Source organism: Ahaetulla prasina, chromosome 1, assembly GCF_028640845.1.
Source record: "Ahaetulla prasina isolate Xishuangbanna chromosome 1, ASM2864084v1, whole genome shotgun sequence".
Taxonomy (NCBI): domain Eukaryota; kingdom Metazoa; phylum Chordata; class Lepidosauria; order Squamata; family Colubridae; genus Ahaetulla; species Ahaetulla prasina.
Window position 1 is genome coordinate 26,626,446 of NC_080539.1, and position 15,879 is coordinate 26,642,324.

The 15,879-nt window shown below is 41.3% G+C and overlaps 2 protein-coding genes across 3 annotated transcripts in view; one reads left to right on the forward strand and one right to left on the reverse strand.

Annotated features, from left to right (window-relative positions):
- Nucleotides 1-36: 36 nt before the first annotated feature.
- On the reverse strand, nucleotides 37-3,604 carry MRPS17 (mitochondrial ribosomal protein S17). Its single transcript, XM_058164518.1, has 3 exons — nucleotides 3,549-3,604; nucleotides 2,125-2,272; nucleotides 37-441 (listed from the first exon to the last, which is right to left on the reverse strand). Exons 2-3 carry the CDS (start codon nucleotides 2,245-2,247, stop codon nucleotides 151-153), a joined length of 414 nt encoding a protein of 137 aa, XP_058020501.1. The 5' UTR covers nucleotides 2,248-2,272; nucleotides 3,549-3,604; the 3' UTR covers nucleotides 37-150.
- LOC131188875 (merlin-like) overlaps nucleotides 379-15,879 on the forward strand; it is a 49,084-nt gene continuing 33,583 nt past the window's right edge. The window contains exons 1-2 of one of the 2 annotated variants that reach the window (XM_058164507.1): nucleotides 379-480; nucleotides 10,916-11,046. In XM_058164507.1, coding sequence (XP_058020490.1) covers nucleotides 10,957-11,046 — 90 coding nt within the window. In that variant the 5' untranslated portion in view covers nucleotides 379-480; nucleotides 10,916-10,956. Of the gene's footprint in view, nucleotides 481-8,041; nucleotides 8,331-10,915; nucleotides 11,047-15,879 lie in introns of those variants that run through there. The other variant, XM_058164506.1, reaches the window with a different exon arrangement.

Genomic DNA, 15,879 nt, shown 5'->3' on the forward strand with positions numbered 1-15,879 from the left:
AGTGAACATATAATTCTTTAAAAACAAATAGTAACATTTTATTGCATGTACACACTAACTTTAGTTTATTATTAATCATGCTTCCTACATATATCAATAAAACCTTTTCCTTGAGACAGGCAAACAAGTCCCAAATTATTTTCCAACCTTTCATTTGTCTGGAGAAGAAACTGTTAGTTCTTGGAGTTTTTCACTAAGAAAGCTAGTATCTCTGTCAGTCAGATTTTCTGTGTCTGCTACACTTTCCCGGAACTTATGGCCTGCACACGGTTTCCCTGTCAAGGGATCAATTACTTTCCCAACCTTGTACACGATCTCAGCAAGCTCATGTTTCACATTCTTGCTTTTTCGTTCAGGCAAAGCTTTCAGAAGGACAATGTCTCCCTCGATGCACTGTTGCTGAGGATCATGAGCAAAGTATGTTTTTCGCTTCTTGTAGAACTGTAGAAGAAGAGGGGAAAAAAGCGTGAAGATCAAGAGGTAGTTGCGTTATTTTGGAAAAGATTAAAATGATGCCTTCAGTTAGATGGGTTTTAAATCTTTACCGGGCATAAGTATTCTGATATTTAAGAGCATCTGAAATTTGAATTGGAAGAAATGCCATAGAAAGTTATATTGTTCTTTACCCTACTTAGTTCCAGGGTCTACTTGTTTTGTACTATGCTGGCCTCGTTCCTACAGTAAGTTTATTGGTGCATGATGTGGCAAGGGGTATCATTTTCCAACTAGCTTGTTGCAGAGCCTGATTTGGGCTCTGAGGGAGTGGCTAGCTCAAGGTCACTCAGCTGGCTTTTGTGGTTGGTAGCGGTCGTGGGAAACACCATATAAAATACTTTTTACAAATGTGAGGGCTTTGAGTTTAAAGACTGCAATTTAAAAAAACAAAGTTTATAAGAATTAGTGCAGATACATAGTATGCCTCCATTCACTTTACCCATGTGACAACTATATATATGTAATTTAGCCTAACAGAGAACTTACTGGTGCTATCCAGTGAACTTTCTAGATTGCAACATTACTCCTAATTTCTCTCCTAATATGATATTTTATTCACTGGCATTAATATCGATAAACAAATACTATATACCAGTAGTAACTGAAACACACAGTTAACATACAGAATAACATAATCTTCTAGTCAACCCCCTGCTCAAACAGGGAATTCTGTACCATTTCAGATAAATGGTTGTCCAATCTCTTCTTAAAAACCTTCAGTGATGGAGCATCCACAACTTCTAGAGACAGGCCGTGATAACCTTACTTCAATCAGATTGTACCCAAATATGAGAGAGAAGAGACTGAAATAAAGAAGACCCCCTCAATGAAGTTTAACCACCAGTATCTGATTATTTAGTAGTATTTGTCTGGAAAACTACAATAGGAAAAAAAATTAAAAAGATAATACAGTCTTAATCCAAAGCGTACAACTGACATTCCCAGCCAGTGTTACTGCAGTGTCATCTTTGTCTCTTTATCTCATGAGAAAAGGAGACTCTTAACAGATTCTCTTTAGTGTTGTAAAAAATGCTGAGAGCAGATAGACAGACAGACACAACTAGTTGAACTAATTTTCAGTGCCACAATTCAGTCATAGATTTATAAACTAAATACGTATAGAATTAACTTTCTTCACTGTTATCCATAGCCAATTCAATATATTTATGATTTATGCCAGTTTTTTCTAGGTATCTAGAGATTTGAGAATCAGTTTTTGTTTTAAAAACAATTTTAAAACTTTAACCAATGCCAAGATCAACATTCCCTGTACCTGCACCAAACTACATTTCTCAAGTCAATACAACCGTGTGCCTTCTTTCCTTGATTTTTTTTTTTGCTTTTTAATTTTAAAATAATATATTAGATAGAAACATTATAAAGGTACTGTCAGACCAGATAAAATTAATTTGAATTAACAGCATGATAGCATTAACCTTAGGACCTGGCATCAAGTGGTTGAAGACCACTTTTTAAGACACACATCATTTTATATAATCCTAGCATTTTCTCATAAGATCTCATAATAATGATTTTCTCAGTAACTCCATGAATTAGGCAACGGTGAGAAATGATTCAAGAAATTGAAGCTTAACAGCTTACACTCCCAGCTCTGGAGAAATCTTTTACCTTTGTTAAGTAAGGGTCCAGTACCAGCCTTGTTACTCTCACTTTAGCGGTCTGGTGCATTTTGGTTCCAATTACTTTCCCTATTATCCATTTTGCATGAACAGCTCCACGTAATGCAGACATGAATGATTGCTATCATTCAGGTATTCTGCAAAAATAAATGTAATAATAATTTTAGTAAAGAACTTCCATGCATTGTTGAAGCCAACACACCTGGAAAACCTGCTAAAATATAATTGTTCCTTATATTTCAACTTTTTTCTTAGAAATGATTATTTATATGTTTAAACAGCTATCCATTTCACAAATTGACTACCGGCAGCTTACAAAATTAAAACAATAACCCTGCTAAACAATTCCTTGGCGTCTAAGAAAACTCTCCACTCGCCCATAACAACAGAGTCCATCTATCTCTTGACTCAAATACCTGGGGGAACAGCCAGATCTTCAATGTCTTGCAAAAGGCTAACAAGGTTGAAATAATCTGAATCTCCAGAGAATGCTATTCCACAGGGCAGGTGAAGCCAGGGTCCATAAAGACAACATTATGTAATAGAAGGGACTGGGAACATATGCTCTCTACTACAGATAGTGAGATGGGCAGAAACAATGGGAGAGGTGTCCCACAAATAATCTAGCCCTATGAGTCATTATAGATAATGACCAGCACCTTGAATTGCACCCAAAAACCTATTGGAAGCCAGAACAACTTGCAGAGCAGGGTTACAAGGAATGTCAAAAACTAAGTGTACCACTGCATTCTGGACCAGCTGCAGTGCACTTCAAAGGCAGACCCATGTACAACACGTTACAGTAATCCAAACAGATGTCTAAGGCACGATTCACCACAAGCAGGTGACTGCTGGGCCCAGGAAGGTGTGCAATTGGTGCAGAAGATAAAATCTGTGCAAGACGCCCCCCCTCTGGGGAATTCTGGGAGTTGAACTCCACCCATCCTGAAGTTGCTGAAGTTTGAGAAACGCTGGTCTAGAATGTGCAGGAGTTAAGGAGCATTAGGCATAAAAGTCTGTAGAGATTCTCAAGTCATCCAGGTCACGGTTATCCCAAAGGTGCTTTTTGTAAGGAAAAAAGAAAAAGAAAGCCCAGTTGCCTCTTGAAAAAAGCACCTTTGGGAGCATTAGGCATGTTTGCCGCTTTGAGTTATTTATGAAAATAAAAGTGGGATATAGAAAAAAAAATTAACATTCTGACATCAACGTTAACACTCTTCTCTACCGGTCATTTTAAAAGAGGTGCCGGACGGGATAATAATACTCGAAATTATCTGCCTCCCAGGATAGCTCCCGCGAATCCGCCCTTCCCGTTTGGTTCCCAGCCCCACAAAGGGAGGAAAACACCGCTTTGTCCGGGTACCGGATAACCCATTTGCGCCCCCCTCCCTCCAAGTCATTCGAAGCCCTTACGCTCTTCTGGCTGAAACCGGGAGGTGGGATCCAAAGAAGGAAAGGGCGGAGCCAGAGCCGGAAGGATCGACGTTTCCGTAATGACGCGTAGAAAAAAGGGAGGGTGGCGGCCGCCGCGCGGGGCATTTCGCGGCTGCGGGAGTGAAGCGTTCTGGGTTCAAGGATGGATGGCTTTGGCTGAAGCTGGCATCGTAATTGAAAGCGTCGTGGTTTTAACAAGCATTTCTTTGATAGCGATGGGGAAAGCAAATTCAGTGTAACTGAAGCTTTTTCACGCATTTTATTTAATTGTTATTTATTTATTTTGTCGAGTACGTATTGGATAATATATATAAGTATAAGCATGAATTGAATACATAAAATGAATACAATTAAAGGGAACATTAGGACAGGGACGGTGGGCACGCTGGTGCTCTTATGCACGCCCCTTACATGCAGAGGTCTTGTAGATTGCTTTCCTCCCTCTTCTTTCTTTTGAAATTATTATCATCCCGTCTTTATTGTTACAAATAACTCAATGCATCTAACGTACTTAGGTACTCCTTTCTCCCTCTTATTTTGCTACAACAGTAACGCTGAGAGGTAAATTGGGCTAAGAATGACCTTCCCGAAGTCACATGGCCGGCTCTCCTGCCTAAATTGGAACTAGAACTCGCAGTTTCCCATTCCAAAGGTGCTTTTTTCAAGAGGCAAGTGGACTTTCTGGTTTTTCTTTGAAGAAGCTTCTTCAGCTCTGACTGGACGAAGAGAAACGTCTTTAAAGAAAAACCAGAAAGTTCACTTGCCTCTTGAAAAAAGCACCTTTGGGACAACCTGGATGACTGAGAATCTCTATAGGTATTTGCAGTTTCCTGGTTTCTAGCCTGGTGTCTTAACCACTAGAGATCAAAATAGCTTTTGTGTGTCATTAAAAGCTGTATAAGTTGGGGGTACAACATTTTTTAAAATCCCTTTTCAAATGGTAATTTTTTCTGGTGTGCTGCTTTTCTGTTATGCTTTTAACAACTACATGGTGTTACAAAAACTAATGTCACAGTAGGTGGCAGCACCTACTCCTCTTTGGGTGGTCCTAAACAAGAAACCTCTAAACAGGATCGTAGTTGGTTAATAGTTGCATGGAAGACCAGTGTAGGTTGTCATTAGATTGGACACCAAATAATATTCTGGAAAAAAGCAAGGGTGAACCATCTACATATTGTTGCCAAGAAAATAAGCGCCCATGAGAAATGGAAACTGATTTGAGGAGTTTATGAAGCTTTCCTATCATTTTCCATACTGGTATTTAAAAAAAGCAGACGTATTAAATTTCTAGCAATATGCTCATGGAAAAAAATGATAGTGATACAATTCAATTTGCTTAAGTGTGTGTTTGACGGAAATCACATTGATGAAAATTGTGTTTTTATTATTATTTCAAATAATGGAATAAAAAGTAGAATTAATTACACTATATCATTTTAGAGTTAAATTCAGGAAATGCTTTGAATCCTCCAGCTCCTTACAAAAATATATTTATACACATTCTCAGTCATTGTCTTCATATATTTATTCTACATTTGTAATCCTTAGTCATCCCTACTTACTGTCACTCGTACCCTAGTCACTTCCTGATAGGAATATTGTAATGTACTCCACTTGGGAAGAATATCTAGACTTCAGCTGTGCAAAGTGCAGTACCCAGGCAGTTATGTGTGTTTCTAGTAGAATTCACATTACACCCCTGCTCTACAAGATACATTAATTACTAACCTATTTCCAGTTCCAATTCAAGGTGCTAGTTTTAGTCCTACATGGCATGGAACCAATTTATTTAAGGGACTTCCTCTTCCGGATTATATCTGCTCTCCCCCTGAGATCCTGTCTGCTAGGGAGATATGTTTGGCAGGTTCCAGTATGCTAGGTTTAGAAGACTTTTTCTGCTGTGGCACCTATGCTGTGAAATATCCCCACCCCCCATGAAACTGTCTCCATCACTTCTTAATTTCTGAAAGTGTGCCATCAGACTGAGCACCCCAACAGAAATAGCTCCTTTATTAACATCCTCTGCTGTTCCTTTTTTTTTAATTTATTTTTTTACCATTTTTTAAATGTTTTGTAATGATTGTTTTGGGCATTATCTATTTTTAGCATTGTTGTATACTATCCAGAATCACTTATTTTGTGAAATAGGCAGCTATACTAATTTGAAAAATAAAAATGTTGCTGTGTCATGTGAGCACAGCAAGGCACAATTTAGCCTTGTGTAAGCCACACCTAGCTGATGTGGTTAGTTTGATCCAGTGTGTCATGCAATCCAAGAATATGAGTTTAACTGAGCAAGGTCATGGTTACATTATTGTGTTATTTGAACACATTGTTTGAAAGCCGAAATGGGAATTATGTTTGGGGCTGAAATGAAAAAACTGTTAAGTTTTAAGTAAGTAGATCAATTGACATGGCAGTACTATTCTCTACATAGTAGTATACAGCAATATTTAAGTAGGATAGTTGGGAATCCTGCATGTTGTGTTTCAGACCTAATCTGTACAGTACTAGGTTGGAGAAAATCACACTAAATTTACTTTTTACCTTCTTTACCAAGTTGCATTTTGAAGAACATTTAATATATCTACTTGTACTTAAACTGCCTTACTTTCAAATGCCATCTCACAACATGGATTCACCAATCCAATCAGATGGGAATGCCAAGAAAAGCTTCAAATAGTCTTTGGATATGTCTGTCCAAGATGATATCGACTCTTTTAATTGTGAAGTCCTTGAAGTAGTTGACTCAGCATAAATCAGCCTCCCAGATAGAAAAATATTGAACAAAATATATGCCTCAACATCTTGTGTAGAGCATATGACCATTTTTCAAACTGATGATCGTTGCAGTATTGCTGTGATCACATGATCAAAATTTAGATGCTTGGCAATTGGCATGTATTTATGAGGATTGCAATGTCCCAGGATTAGGTGATCACCTTTTGCAACCTTCTGATCAGTAAAGTCAACGGGGAAACCAGGTTTACTTAACAACCATGTTACAAACTTAACAAGTGCAGTGATTGGCTTAACAACTCTGGCAAAAAAGGTTATAAAATGGAGCAAAACTCCCTTAACAAATGTCTTGCTTACCTTAGCAACAGAAATTCCAGACTCAATTGTCGAAAGTCAAGGATACCTGTATATAAAAACCATCTACATATCTAAAACATAGATCTAGAAAGAGCTTTCATAGGGGTAGCATTTGGTTTCTGAAATTCCCTTTTTCTACATCTTACAGTTTTATTTTATTTATATTTTGTTTTTCTTAACTGCCATCTCCCTCAAAGGGAGCTGTTTTATATACTTCAAAGTTTTTAGGTAGTTGACTATATATCTGTATATCTATATCTACCAGTATATCTATATATCTATTATCTATTATACAGATTTCCCTGTCTAGTTGTGTCCGACTTTAGGGCATGGTGCTCATATCTGTTTCTTGGCCGAGGGAGCCAGCATTGTCCAAAGATATTTTCTGTGGTCATGTGGCCAGCATGACAGCACACGGATTGCTGTTACATTCCCATTGAAGTGGTATCTATTAATCTACTCACATTTGCATGCTTTCAAACTGCTAGATGAGCAGGAGGCGAGGCAAGAATGGGAGCTCACACAGTGTAGCACTTGAGTCTCAAACCCTGGCTTTCATCTTTCTAGCTGACAAGCTCAACTTTTTTATCTGCTAAGCCTATACCCCCTCACAAATATACATACATACATACACCTTTATATACACACACATATATACCCGTATGTATATGTATACACATGTGCACACATGCATGTATATTTGGAACCTTTGTTATTTGCGTGGCCTTATGTGAAGCTGTACAACTGAAAAGCAGGATATAAATACATGTGACAAGAAGCATGTAAAAGATGATTTAGTACAAGTTATCTTCGGTGTCCCCTGACACGGAGAGATGGAGAAATAAAATAAAAAAGACACAATTAGTTACATTCATCAGACTACACATTAGAAATATAGATAGAATAGAATAGAGTTTTTATTGGCCAAGTGTGATTGGACACACATGGAATTTGTCTTGGTGCATACGCTTTCGGAGTACATAAAAGAAAAGATACGTTCATCAAGAATTCTAAGGTACAACACTTAATGATAGTCATAGGGTGCAAATAAGCAATCAAGAAACAATATCCATTTATTTTATTTATTTATTTATTTATTTTGTCACAACAATATATATAAGTATCATACAGAAAAGATTATATAGTATATAAACATACATCAATATAAATCGTAAGGATACAAGCAACAAAGTTACTGTCATAAGTGGAAGGAAATGGGAATATTGATGCTATGTCTATTGTTAATGATTAATTATGCTGAACTTAGAAGAAAAGAATGGATTATAATGAAGTTAGAAGACGTTGGAGTTTTTTCCCCTTGTGGTAAACAGTATTTAAGAACTCATAGGGATGGTAAAGTGGGCGGAGTTTAAAGAGCACCCAGGCAGGAAATGGTTTCCCCCCCGCATCACCTGGGAAAGTAAATTCTTTTGATTTCTCTGAAGGCAGTCCAGCTGACATGCTCCAGTTTAGAGCAAACAAAGGAAGGGGAGCCGCTGACAAATCAGTCCTTGGATCTTATTTCTCCCCAGCGACGATGCACGTGTGGGCTACAAATTGCAACTTCGGGGACATTGTTTTTAGATCCTCCTGAATCAGGGAAGGGATTCAAGACGCCAATTTGACTTCTGCCGTGGAATTTAAGCGTGCAAAGCACACCGAGCGGTAAGAAAGCAATTGGACCAGGTCTTTCTTTCTCTGCAGTTTTATGGGAAGGGAGGTGGGGGAGAGATTTCTAGCAACAGCATTATAAAACTAGCACCATGTATGTGAAGCGGAAGATAACGCTAGGTTTAGCAAGCGTTTTCTGCTTTTTAAAACGTGTTTTAATTTATAATCTCAGATCCAGGAATGGAAAACAATGGCAGATACACACACACACACATTCTATGTCTGCAAAACCATGCTGGGAATTTCTTTCTATCCTCTCATTTCCCCTGTCGCTCTCTTGACAGGGACCACGGTTCATATTGGCGCCTTTACTGTTCACGCGGGGACTTCAGTGATCCTCTGCTCTCTCGCTCCTGCCGGATCCGCCCCACATTTCTCCAGGGAAGCTTTGGGGTGATCTTGTCATTTCGCGTGATCTTTCAGGCAGAGTACTCTCTTTTTCAAACAGGCAGCATCCTTCCACGCTCTGTGGGTCGCTGCTAGTTTTCTTTCTTCTGCGTGGGCTGGTTGTCCAAGGTATTTGATCCATTCAGGCAGCACTATCGTGTAATGCAGGATCTGATACACACACACACCCCCGACCCCCCAAAATTGTTCGCAATAACGGAGTTGGGAGCCCTAAACCCCAAAGTCCTTGATTCACTTCCAGTCCTAACTATGAATTCATACAGCAGAATTTATCTAGTCTCGTTTGCAAAACGGGGAACATGCTTCTGAACTATTTTAAGAGGGAGGCGATTTAATAGGATTCGCTCCTAAGTCAAGACTTTGGGGTCTCAAGATCTACCTTTGCTTGGCTCTTGGAGACCTTCTTTACATAAATCTATTTTTATGAGTTGTGAACATCAGGTAGCAAATCGGGGTGGAAATGGCAGTGCCCTTCACCCCATTGTTGACTAAGCCAAAAATGCCATCTTATTGCTAATGTTGGCATTATATAATGATATTCAGCCTCTGGTCCAGTTGGATTTTGTACAGGAGGGCTGTTTCTGTTGATCTATCTGGGGTAGCAAAATGGTTTGAGCTGGTCATGCCTGATTTGAGAGACTGGCTACCACAAGACATTCTTGCTGCTGGAACCCAGATTCTGAAATATTTGCCCCACTGTATTGTATTCTGCAGGTGTTAATATTATTCTGTTTCATATGCCAACAGTTTTTTAAGCCTTTCTGCAGACTTTTAGAATTGAATTCTGTTTACATGTTTTTTAATGGGCTGTTTGGCGTATTTATATTGATTTTATGTTTGTTTTATTCATTTTAACTATTTATTGTGGGCAGTCTATAAGGCCAATTTTCAGTAGAATGATGGAATGCAAAAGAATTATTTATCACCCATGAAACATTTAAATTAGGGTTGTAATGAATTGATTAAGTGAATGGATTTAAAAACATGTGTTTTAACTAAAGAAGGTTTCCCAGGTTACACTTAGTCTTTAAAAATGCAGAAATCCAACAGAAGCTGAGACCTTCATGTGAACAAATGACTATACTGTAGTAGTGATATTACTTCTCAGTTATCAGTCTATCCACTGCCTCTGAATTCTTTTTGCTTGCTGTTCTCTCTCCACGCCCCTTAAAACCATGCCGTCCTCGGATAGACTTTTCATTCACTCTATGTCAGTTGCATAAATCAGAAAAGATGGGATATTTAGTCACCAACACCTGCATGATTCGCCAAAGCTCTGGGAAAGCTTTGGGCACAGAATTACAGGCAGGAGGAAAGAATCATAGGATTTAATGTAAGTTGTTCAAGTTGTATAGGTATTTAACTGACTTCATAGGACAGTTACTTTTTTTTTTTTTTTGTCTTCCTGGTTTTCACAAACTTTGCATTCCCTAGTAAATCCAGCCTATTTTTAGCCCCACAAATATTCAATACATTTATTGACACTATCCAATTAATGTGGCCTTTGGGTTGGATCCTTTCCATGACGTATTTTTATCTGCTTCCAGAGAGATCTTCCAAATGTCATTTGGGATATTTTTGCCTGCAGCCTTCACTTGAAAGGAAAATAAACTTGTTCTTTGGCTAAAAGGTGGAGTTTATTTCTAATGAATGTCTGGGCTTGTTTCTCCCATGTTATCTTGGCCTAAAAGCTTATGCTGTTTTTGGTGCCTAAGGCACCAATAGTTAAAGTTTTGCTGCCTTTTATAACTAGTTGTGATAATTTTTGCTATAGCATTGCAGTCACCATCACTTTAGATGACTTTCAAGAGAATGAATCAAATTAATGAATGGTTGTTTACCATGATAGTAATACAGAAATATGCTGCTAAAAATTATTTACTGAGAAGAAAGATTTGAGAGCTTTCTGCAAACATCTGGCTGGCCTCTAAAGGAAAGAGAAGGTTCTTTGATAGGACTGTTAGAGATAAACCAGAAGCTTGCTGATAGGAGTCTTTGAGATAAGAGTGACTAGTCAAAGTGATGGTGAACCATGAATCTATCAGAAACTAAATTCAACTTCTAGATTCAGCAGTATTATATATCTGAACCTGTTATTAGAAGTCAAAAGAAGATAGTTTATAAGTAAATTTACTTTGGAATATGTTGCTAATTATACCTTCTTTTTTCAGACCATTTCTTCCACTGTGCTGCTCCAGGCAGGCTTAAAAATATGTCTATCACGGGACTAAAGAAGAAGCAGCCTAAAATGTTTAAAGTGAAAGTTTCAACAATGGAAGCTGAAATGGAATTCAGCTGTGAGGTATTTTGTTGTTGTGTTGATTTTTAAAGGCCAGAATTTTTATCCAGATGGCATGAGATTTATATACCTGCACAGTGCCTCAAAGAGCATCTCTCTCTCTGAATGTAAAAAGCTGACATATTAAGGAAAAGATTATGTTGAATGCCTTTTTCTGACATGCTAATTGCCCATTTGCAAGGATTTATGTGATATGAATTTTAAAAACAACCCTGATCACCAGATTCAACTACTGTAATTGCAGTGATTTTCAGGCTGTTTGCCTCTTACCTGGTTCATGTGCCATTCACTGATCTGTAATATTTATCTAAGAATATCTATGCTATCTCCGAGTGCCTGTTAGAACTTTGCTACTTCTCTTTCAGTCTCTGCTTATGGCAAATAATTTCTGCTGGGCTATCAATCTCAGAGGAGGCACAGCTGTCTTTTCTTCCAACTGGATGATCTGCCTAGATCAGTGATGAGACAAATCACAATAATTAAGCACTTTAAACGTACAGTTTCTAGCTGTAGAAACCAGGTGCTTCTAGTTTAATTCAGTAAAGAAACTTGGCTGATTGAAGTTGCCCATAATTTAGATCTCTAAAGGAATAGTGGGAGGTAGTGGAACTGTTGTTGTTGAGACTTGTTTTTGAAGCTACCTTGGCATTATCACATCTCATGTGTGCAAAGAATTAGAATTTGAAGGTTGTTCCTTCTTCAGTCCACTGAGTTAAATGTGGGGTTTTTGTGGGAGAACAATTCATAAAGGTATTTATATAGATCTTTATATAAACAAAAGTTTAGCATATAAGCCTCTACTTTTGAGATAACAAAGCAGGGAAGCAAGCAAAGATTTGAAGTTTTGGTTCTAAGGAATCTACAAGCATACAGGCAATCTTTGACTTATGACCATTCATTTAATGACTGTTAAATTACAATCGCACTTTAAAAAAATGACATGACTGTTTTTCACACCTACAACCGCTGTGGCATCCGCATGGTCACATGATCAAAATTCTTGTGCTAGGCAACTGACATGTATTTTGTTACTTGTACAGTTACAGGGTCATGTGATCACCATTTGTAACCTTCCCAATCAGCTTCCGACAATAGCAATGACACTTAGACTTATATACCACTTCGTAATTCTTTACAGCCCTCTCTAAATGGTTTATAGAGTCAGCATATTGCCCCAAACAATCTGTGTCCTCATTTTACCAACCTCGGGACCATGGAAGGCTGAGTTAACCTTGATCTGTAATGTATCTTTAAATATTTTGGCGGGAAACAAGCACGTTGCTGATTGGTTGAAGCCGCCGGTTAAACTGTATATAAGGAGAGGTTTTTCCCCAGCCCGGTTGCTGGGTTCACCATATAGTAAAGAGCTGTTGTCACTACCCTGGTCTCCTGCCTCGTTATTGCCCGAATCTAACACTGGCGACGAAGGTGGGATTTCGAGGTTAAGAGCACCAGGAACGAGCTGAACGCACGAAAGAACCGAACCCAGCAAAGCTCAGGGCAGAATCGCAGCGATGGCCAGCTACACTCCGCCCGCGCCGTTTGACCCATCCAGGGAGAAATGGGGAACGTACATGACCCGTTTCGAGAGCTTCCTGGAGGCAAATGAGCTGCAAGGAGTTCCAGACAACCGCAAAAGGGCATATTTCCTGAGCCACTGCGGTCCCGAGGTCATCGACATCGCGGAAGCCCTGGCAGAGCCAACGCCGGTACAATCGGTATCGTGGCAAACTCTGCAAAATCTCTTAAAGAACCATTTCGCGCCAACACCGTCCAAGTACGTACGGCGTTTTGAATTTGGAGAGCGCAGACAGCAAGAGGGCGAATCCATCAGCGAGTACATGGCCGCCCTGAGGAAAGCCTCCAAAGACTGTGGGTACCGAGATTTGGACGAGGAGCTACTAGAGCAACTCATCCGTGGGGTCAGAGACATGCGTTTGCGGAGGCGGCTGCTATCAAAAAGCAATCTAACGCTGGCAAACGCTCTGGACGAAGCCAGAGCTCATGAGATGTCCACCCAAGCGGCGGAAACCCTACAAAAGCCACTCACGCCAACGGCGAGTGCAAAAGAAACCCCGGTGCACAACGAAGAAATCCAGACCGAATCAGACGGCGAGGATGAGGAGGGAGTTTGCCTCACCGAGAGAAGGGGCAAAGAAGACCGGGATGAATGCGGAAGTTGCGGAGGGCAACACCAGCGTCAACGATGCAAGTTCAAGGACGCTACATGTCGGCGGTGCGAGAAGAAGGGGCACCTGGCTCAAGTCTGTCGAGCACCCCAACCTTCCCGCCGAAAATTCAAATCGACCAATCAGAGCGCAGGATCGGCAAGGCGACCCGCGATTGGTCAAAACAGAAAGGGCGCGAATTCAAATCAAACGACCGTTGTAATAGGCCGTGCAGCAACCCGCGTCGAGAAGAAAATCTTCACCAGACCGAAGATCGAAGGAGTGCCGTGCCGACTAGAAGTGGACACAGGGTCAGCGATCACAATCATGTCCTGGGACACTTTTGCAAAAGCTTTGCCGAAAACCGCCAAACGCAAACTGCAAACACAACGGCTACGAGTGCACGACTACCAAGGGAATCGCATCCCTGTTCGAGGGACCACCTCCGTCCGCGTCGAGTACGGACCACACAAGAAGACCCTGCCCATCACGATAGTCGAAGGGACCCTGCCAAGTCTGTTGGGACTAGACTGGTTCCGTGCATTGGGCATGGGAGTGACTGGCATCTACAGAAGTGACTGTAACCTAAAAGACACACTCATGAACGAGTTCAAGATGTCTTCAAGGACTGCCTGGGCAAGTACAAGGGGACCCCTATTTCCTTCAACTTAGACCCCAGGTAGCCCCATTAGGTTAAAAGCAAGGAGAGTCCCTTTTGCCCTTAAACCTAAGATTGACAAGGAGATAGACAAGCTCATAAATCAGGGGATTCTGGTGCCAGTCGATCACGCAAAGTGGGAGACGCCAATCGTCACCCCAGTGAAACCAGATGGGTCAGTTAGAATCTGCGCTGACTACAAGGTGACGTTAAACAAAGCCTTACAGAAAAGCGCTTACCGGTTCCGTGGTGCAACACTTGCTGCACTCGCTGGGGCAAGGGCAAGTCTTTGCAAAGTTAGACTTGGCTCAAGCCTATCAACAACTGCCCGTAGACGCCAACACAGCCGAAGCCCAAACGATTGTGACTCACAGAGGTGCTTTCAAGTGTACCCGATTACAATTTGGGGTGAGTGTGGCACCGGGCTATTCAAAATTTAATGGAGCGACTTCTGCAAGGGCTCCCAGGGGTAGTCCCCTACTTCGATGATGTATTGATATCAGCCGAAAATTTAGAAGAATTGGGGGAGCGCTTGAGAAAAGTTCTGGGCATTTTCCGGTCAGCCGGTCTAAAGGTTAAAGTGAACAAATGCCAGATAGGGGTAGAATCCGTAGAGTTCTTGGGCTACAGAATAGACAAGAAGGGAATTCACCCCACTGAAAGCAAGGTCAAGGCAATAAGAAAGGCTCCAGCGCCCAAAAACAAAACAGAGCTACAGGCATTCCTGGGGCTAGTGAATTTTTACGCGGTCTTTTTAAAAAACAAGGCAACCGTTGCCGAGCCGCTGCATAAGCTTCTGGGAAAGAATACTGTTTGGTCTTGGGGAAAGTCGGAAGCTAGGGCTTTCGAAGCAGTAAAAAACCTACTCTCGAGCGATAGCTTACTGATTCAGTATCATAGCTCATTGCCATTATTATTGGTTTGCGATGCCTCCCCTTACGGGGTAGGGGCTGTGCTCAGCCACAGACTTCCAAACGGCACAGAAGCCCCAATAGCCTTCTACTCCAGAACGATGTCCTCGACAGAGAGGAACTATAGCCAGTTGGATAAGGAAGCGCTAGCCATTGTGTCAGGGGTAAAAAAGTTTCACGAATACGTTTTTGGTAGAGACTTTGAAATTGTTACAGACCATAGACCTCTGTTAGGGATACTGGCTGGCGACCGCCCAACGCCTGTGGCACTTTCGCCACGATTGACCCGATGGACTATCTTCTTAGCCGCTTATTCCTACAAGCTGCAGCATCGACCCGGAAAAGAGTTGGGGCATGCGGACGCCTTAAGCAGATGCCCACTACCAGGGGCGATCGAAGACCCCACTCCGGGGACGCCCATCCTGCTAATTGACTCTCTGGACTCTGGCCCAGTCACGTCTAAGGAGGTGGCTCGGGCATCATACCGGGACATTATTTTGAGGACTGTACTCGGTTGGGTACAAAGAGGGTGGCCCGCTGCGCCGGGCGAGCGTTTTAAAGAATTTGTAAAAAAACGTGGGGAACTTTCGGCTCAAGGGGGGTGCCTGCTATGGGGGGATAGAGTGGTGATCCCAGAGAAATTAAGAAAAAGGGTGTTGGATCTCCTGCACGAGGGTCACCCAGGGATCGTTAGGATGAAGGGTCTAGCGAGAAGCTATGTGTGGTGGCCCTTAATGGACTCAGAAATTGCTGAAAGGGTAGGGAAATGCCAGGCCTGCCAAGAGTCCAGACCTCTACCCCCAACGGCCCCGGTTCGGGAATGGGAAAGACCCCAAGGGCCCTGGTCGAGAATCCACATTGATTTTGCCGGCCCCTTCCACGGCCAAACCTTCCTGGTAGTAGTCGATGCCTACTCCAAATGGCTGGAAATCATTCTCATGAGATCCATGACAGCCGAAGCCGTGATCTCAGTCCTACGGCACCTATTTGCAACACATGGGTTGCCCGACACATTGGTTTCCGATAACGGCCCGCAATTCACGGCAACACAGTTTGAGGAATACTTGGCAGAAGAGGGCATCCGGCATGCCCTCTCGGC

Bases quoted from the DNA above. Each gene is read 5' to 3' on its own strand.
- MRPS17 (XM_058164518.1), bottom strand. From the start codon at position 2,247: ATGTCTGCATTACGTGGAGCTGTTCATGCAAAATGGATAATAGGGAAA. The intron at 442-2,124 runs GTAAAAGATTTC...CTTCTTCTACAG, and splicing joins TGGACCCTTACTTAACAAAG to TTCTACAAGAAGCGAAAAAC.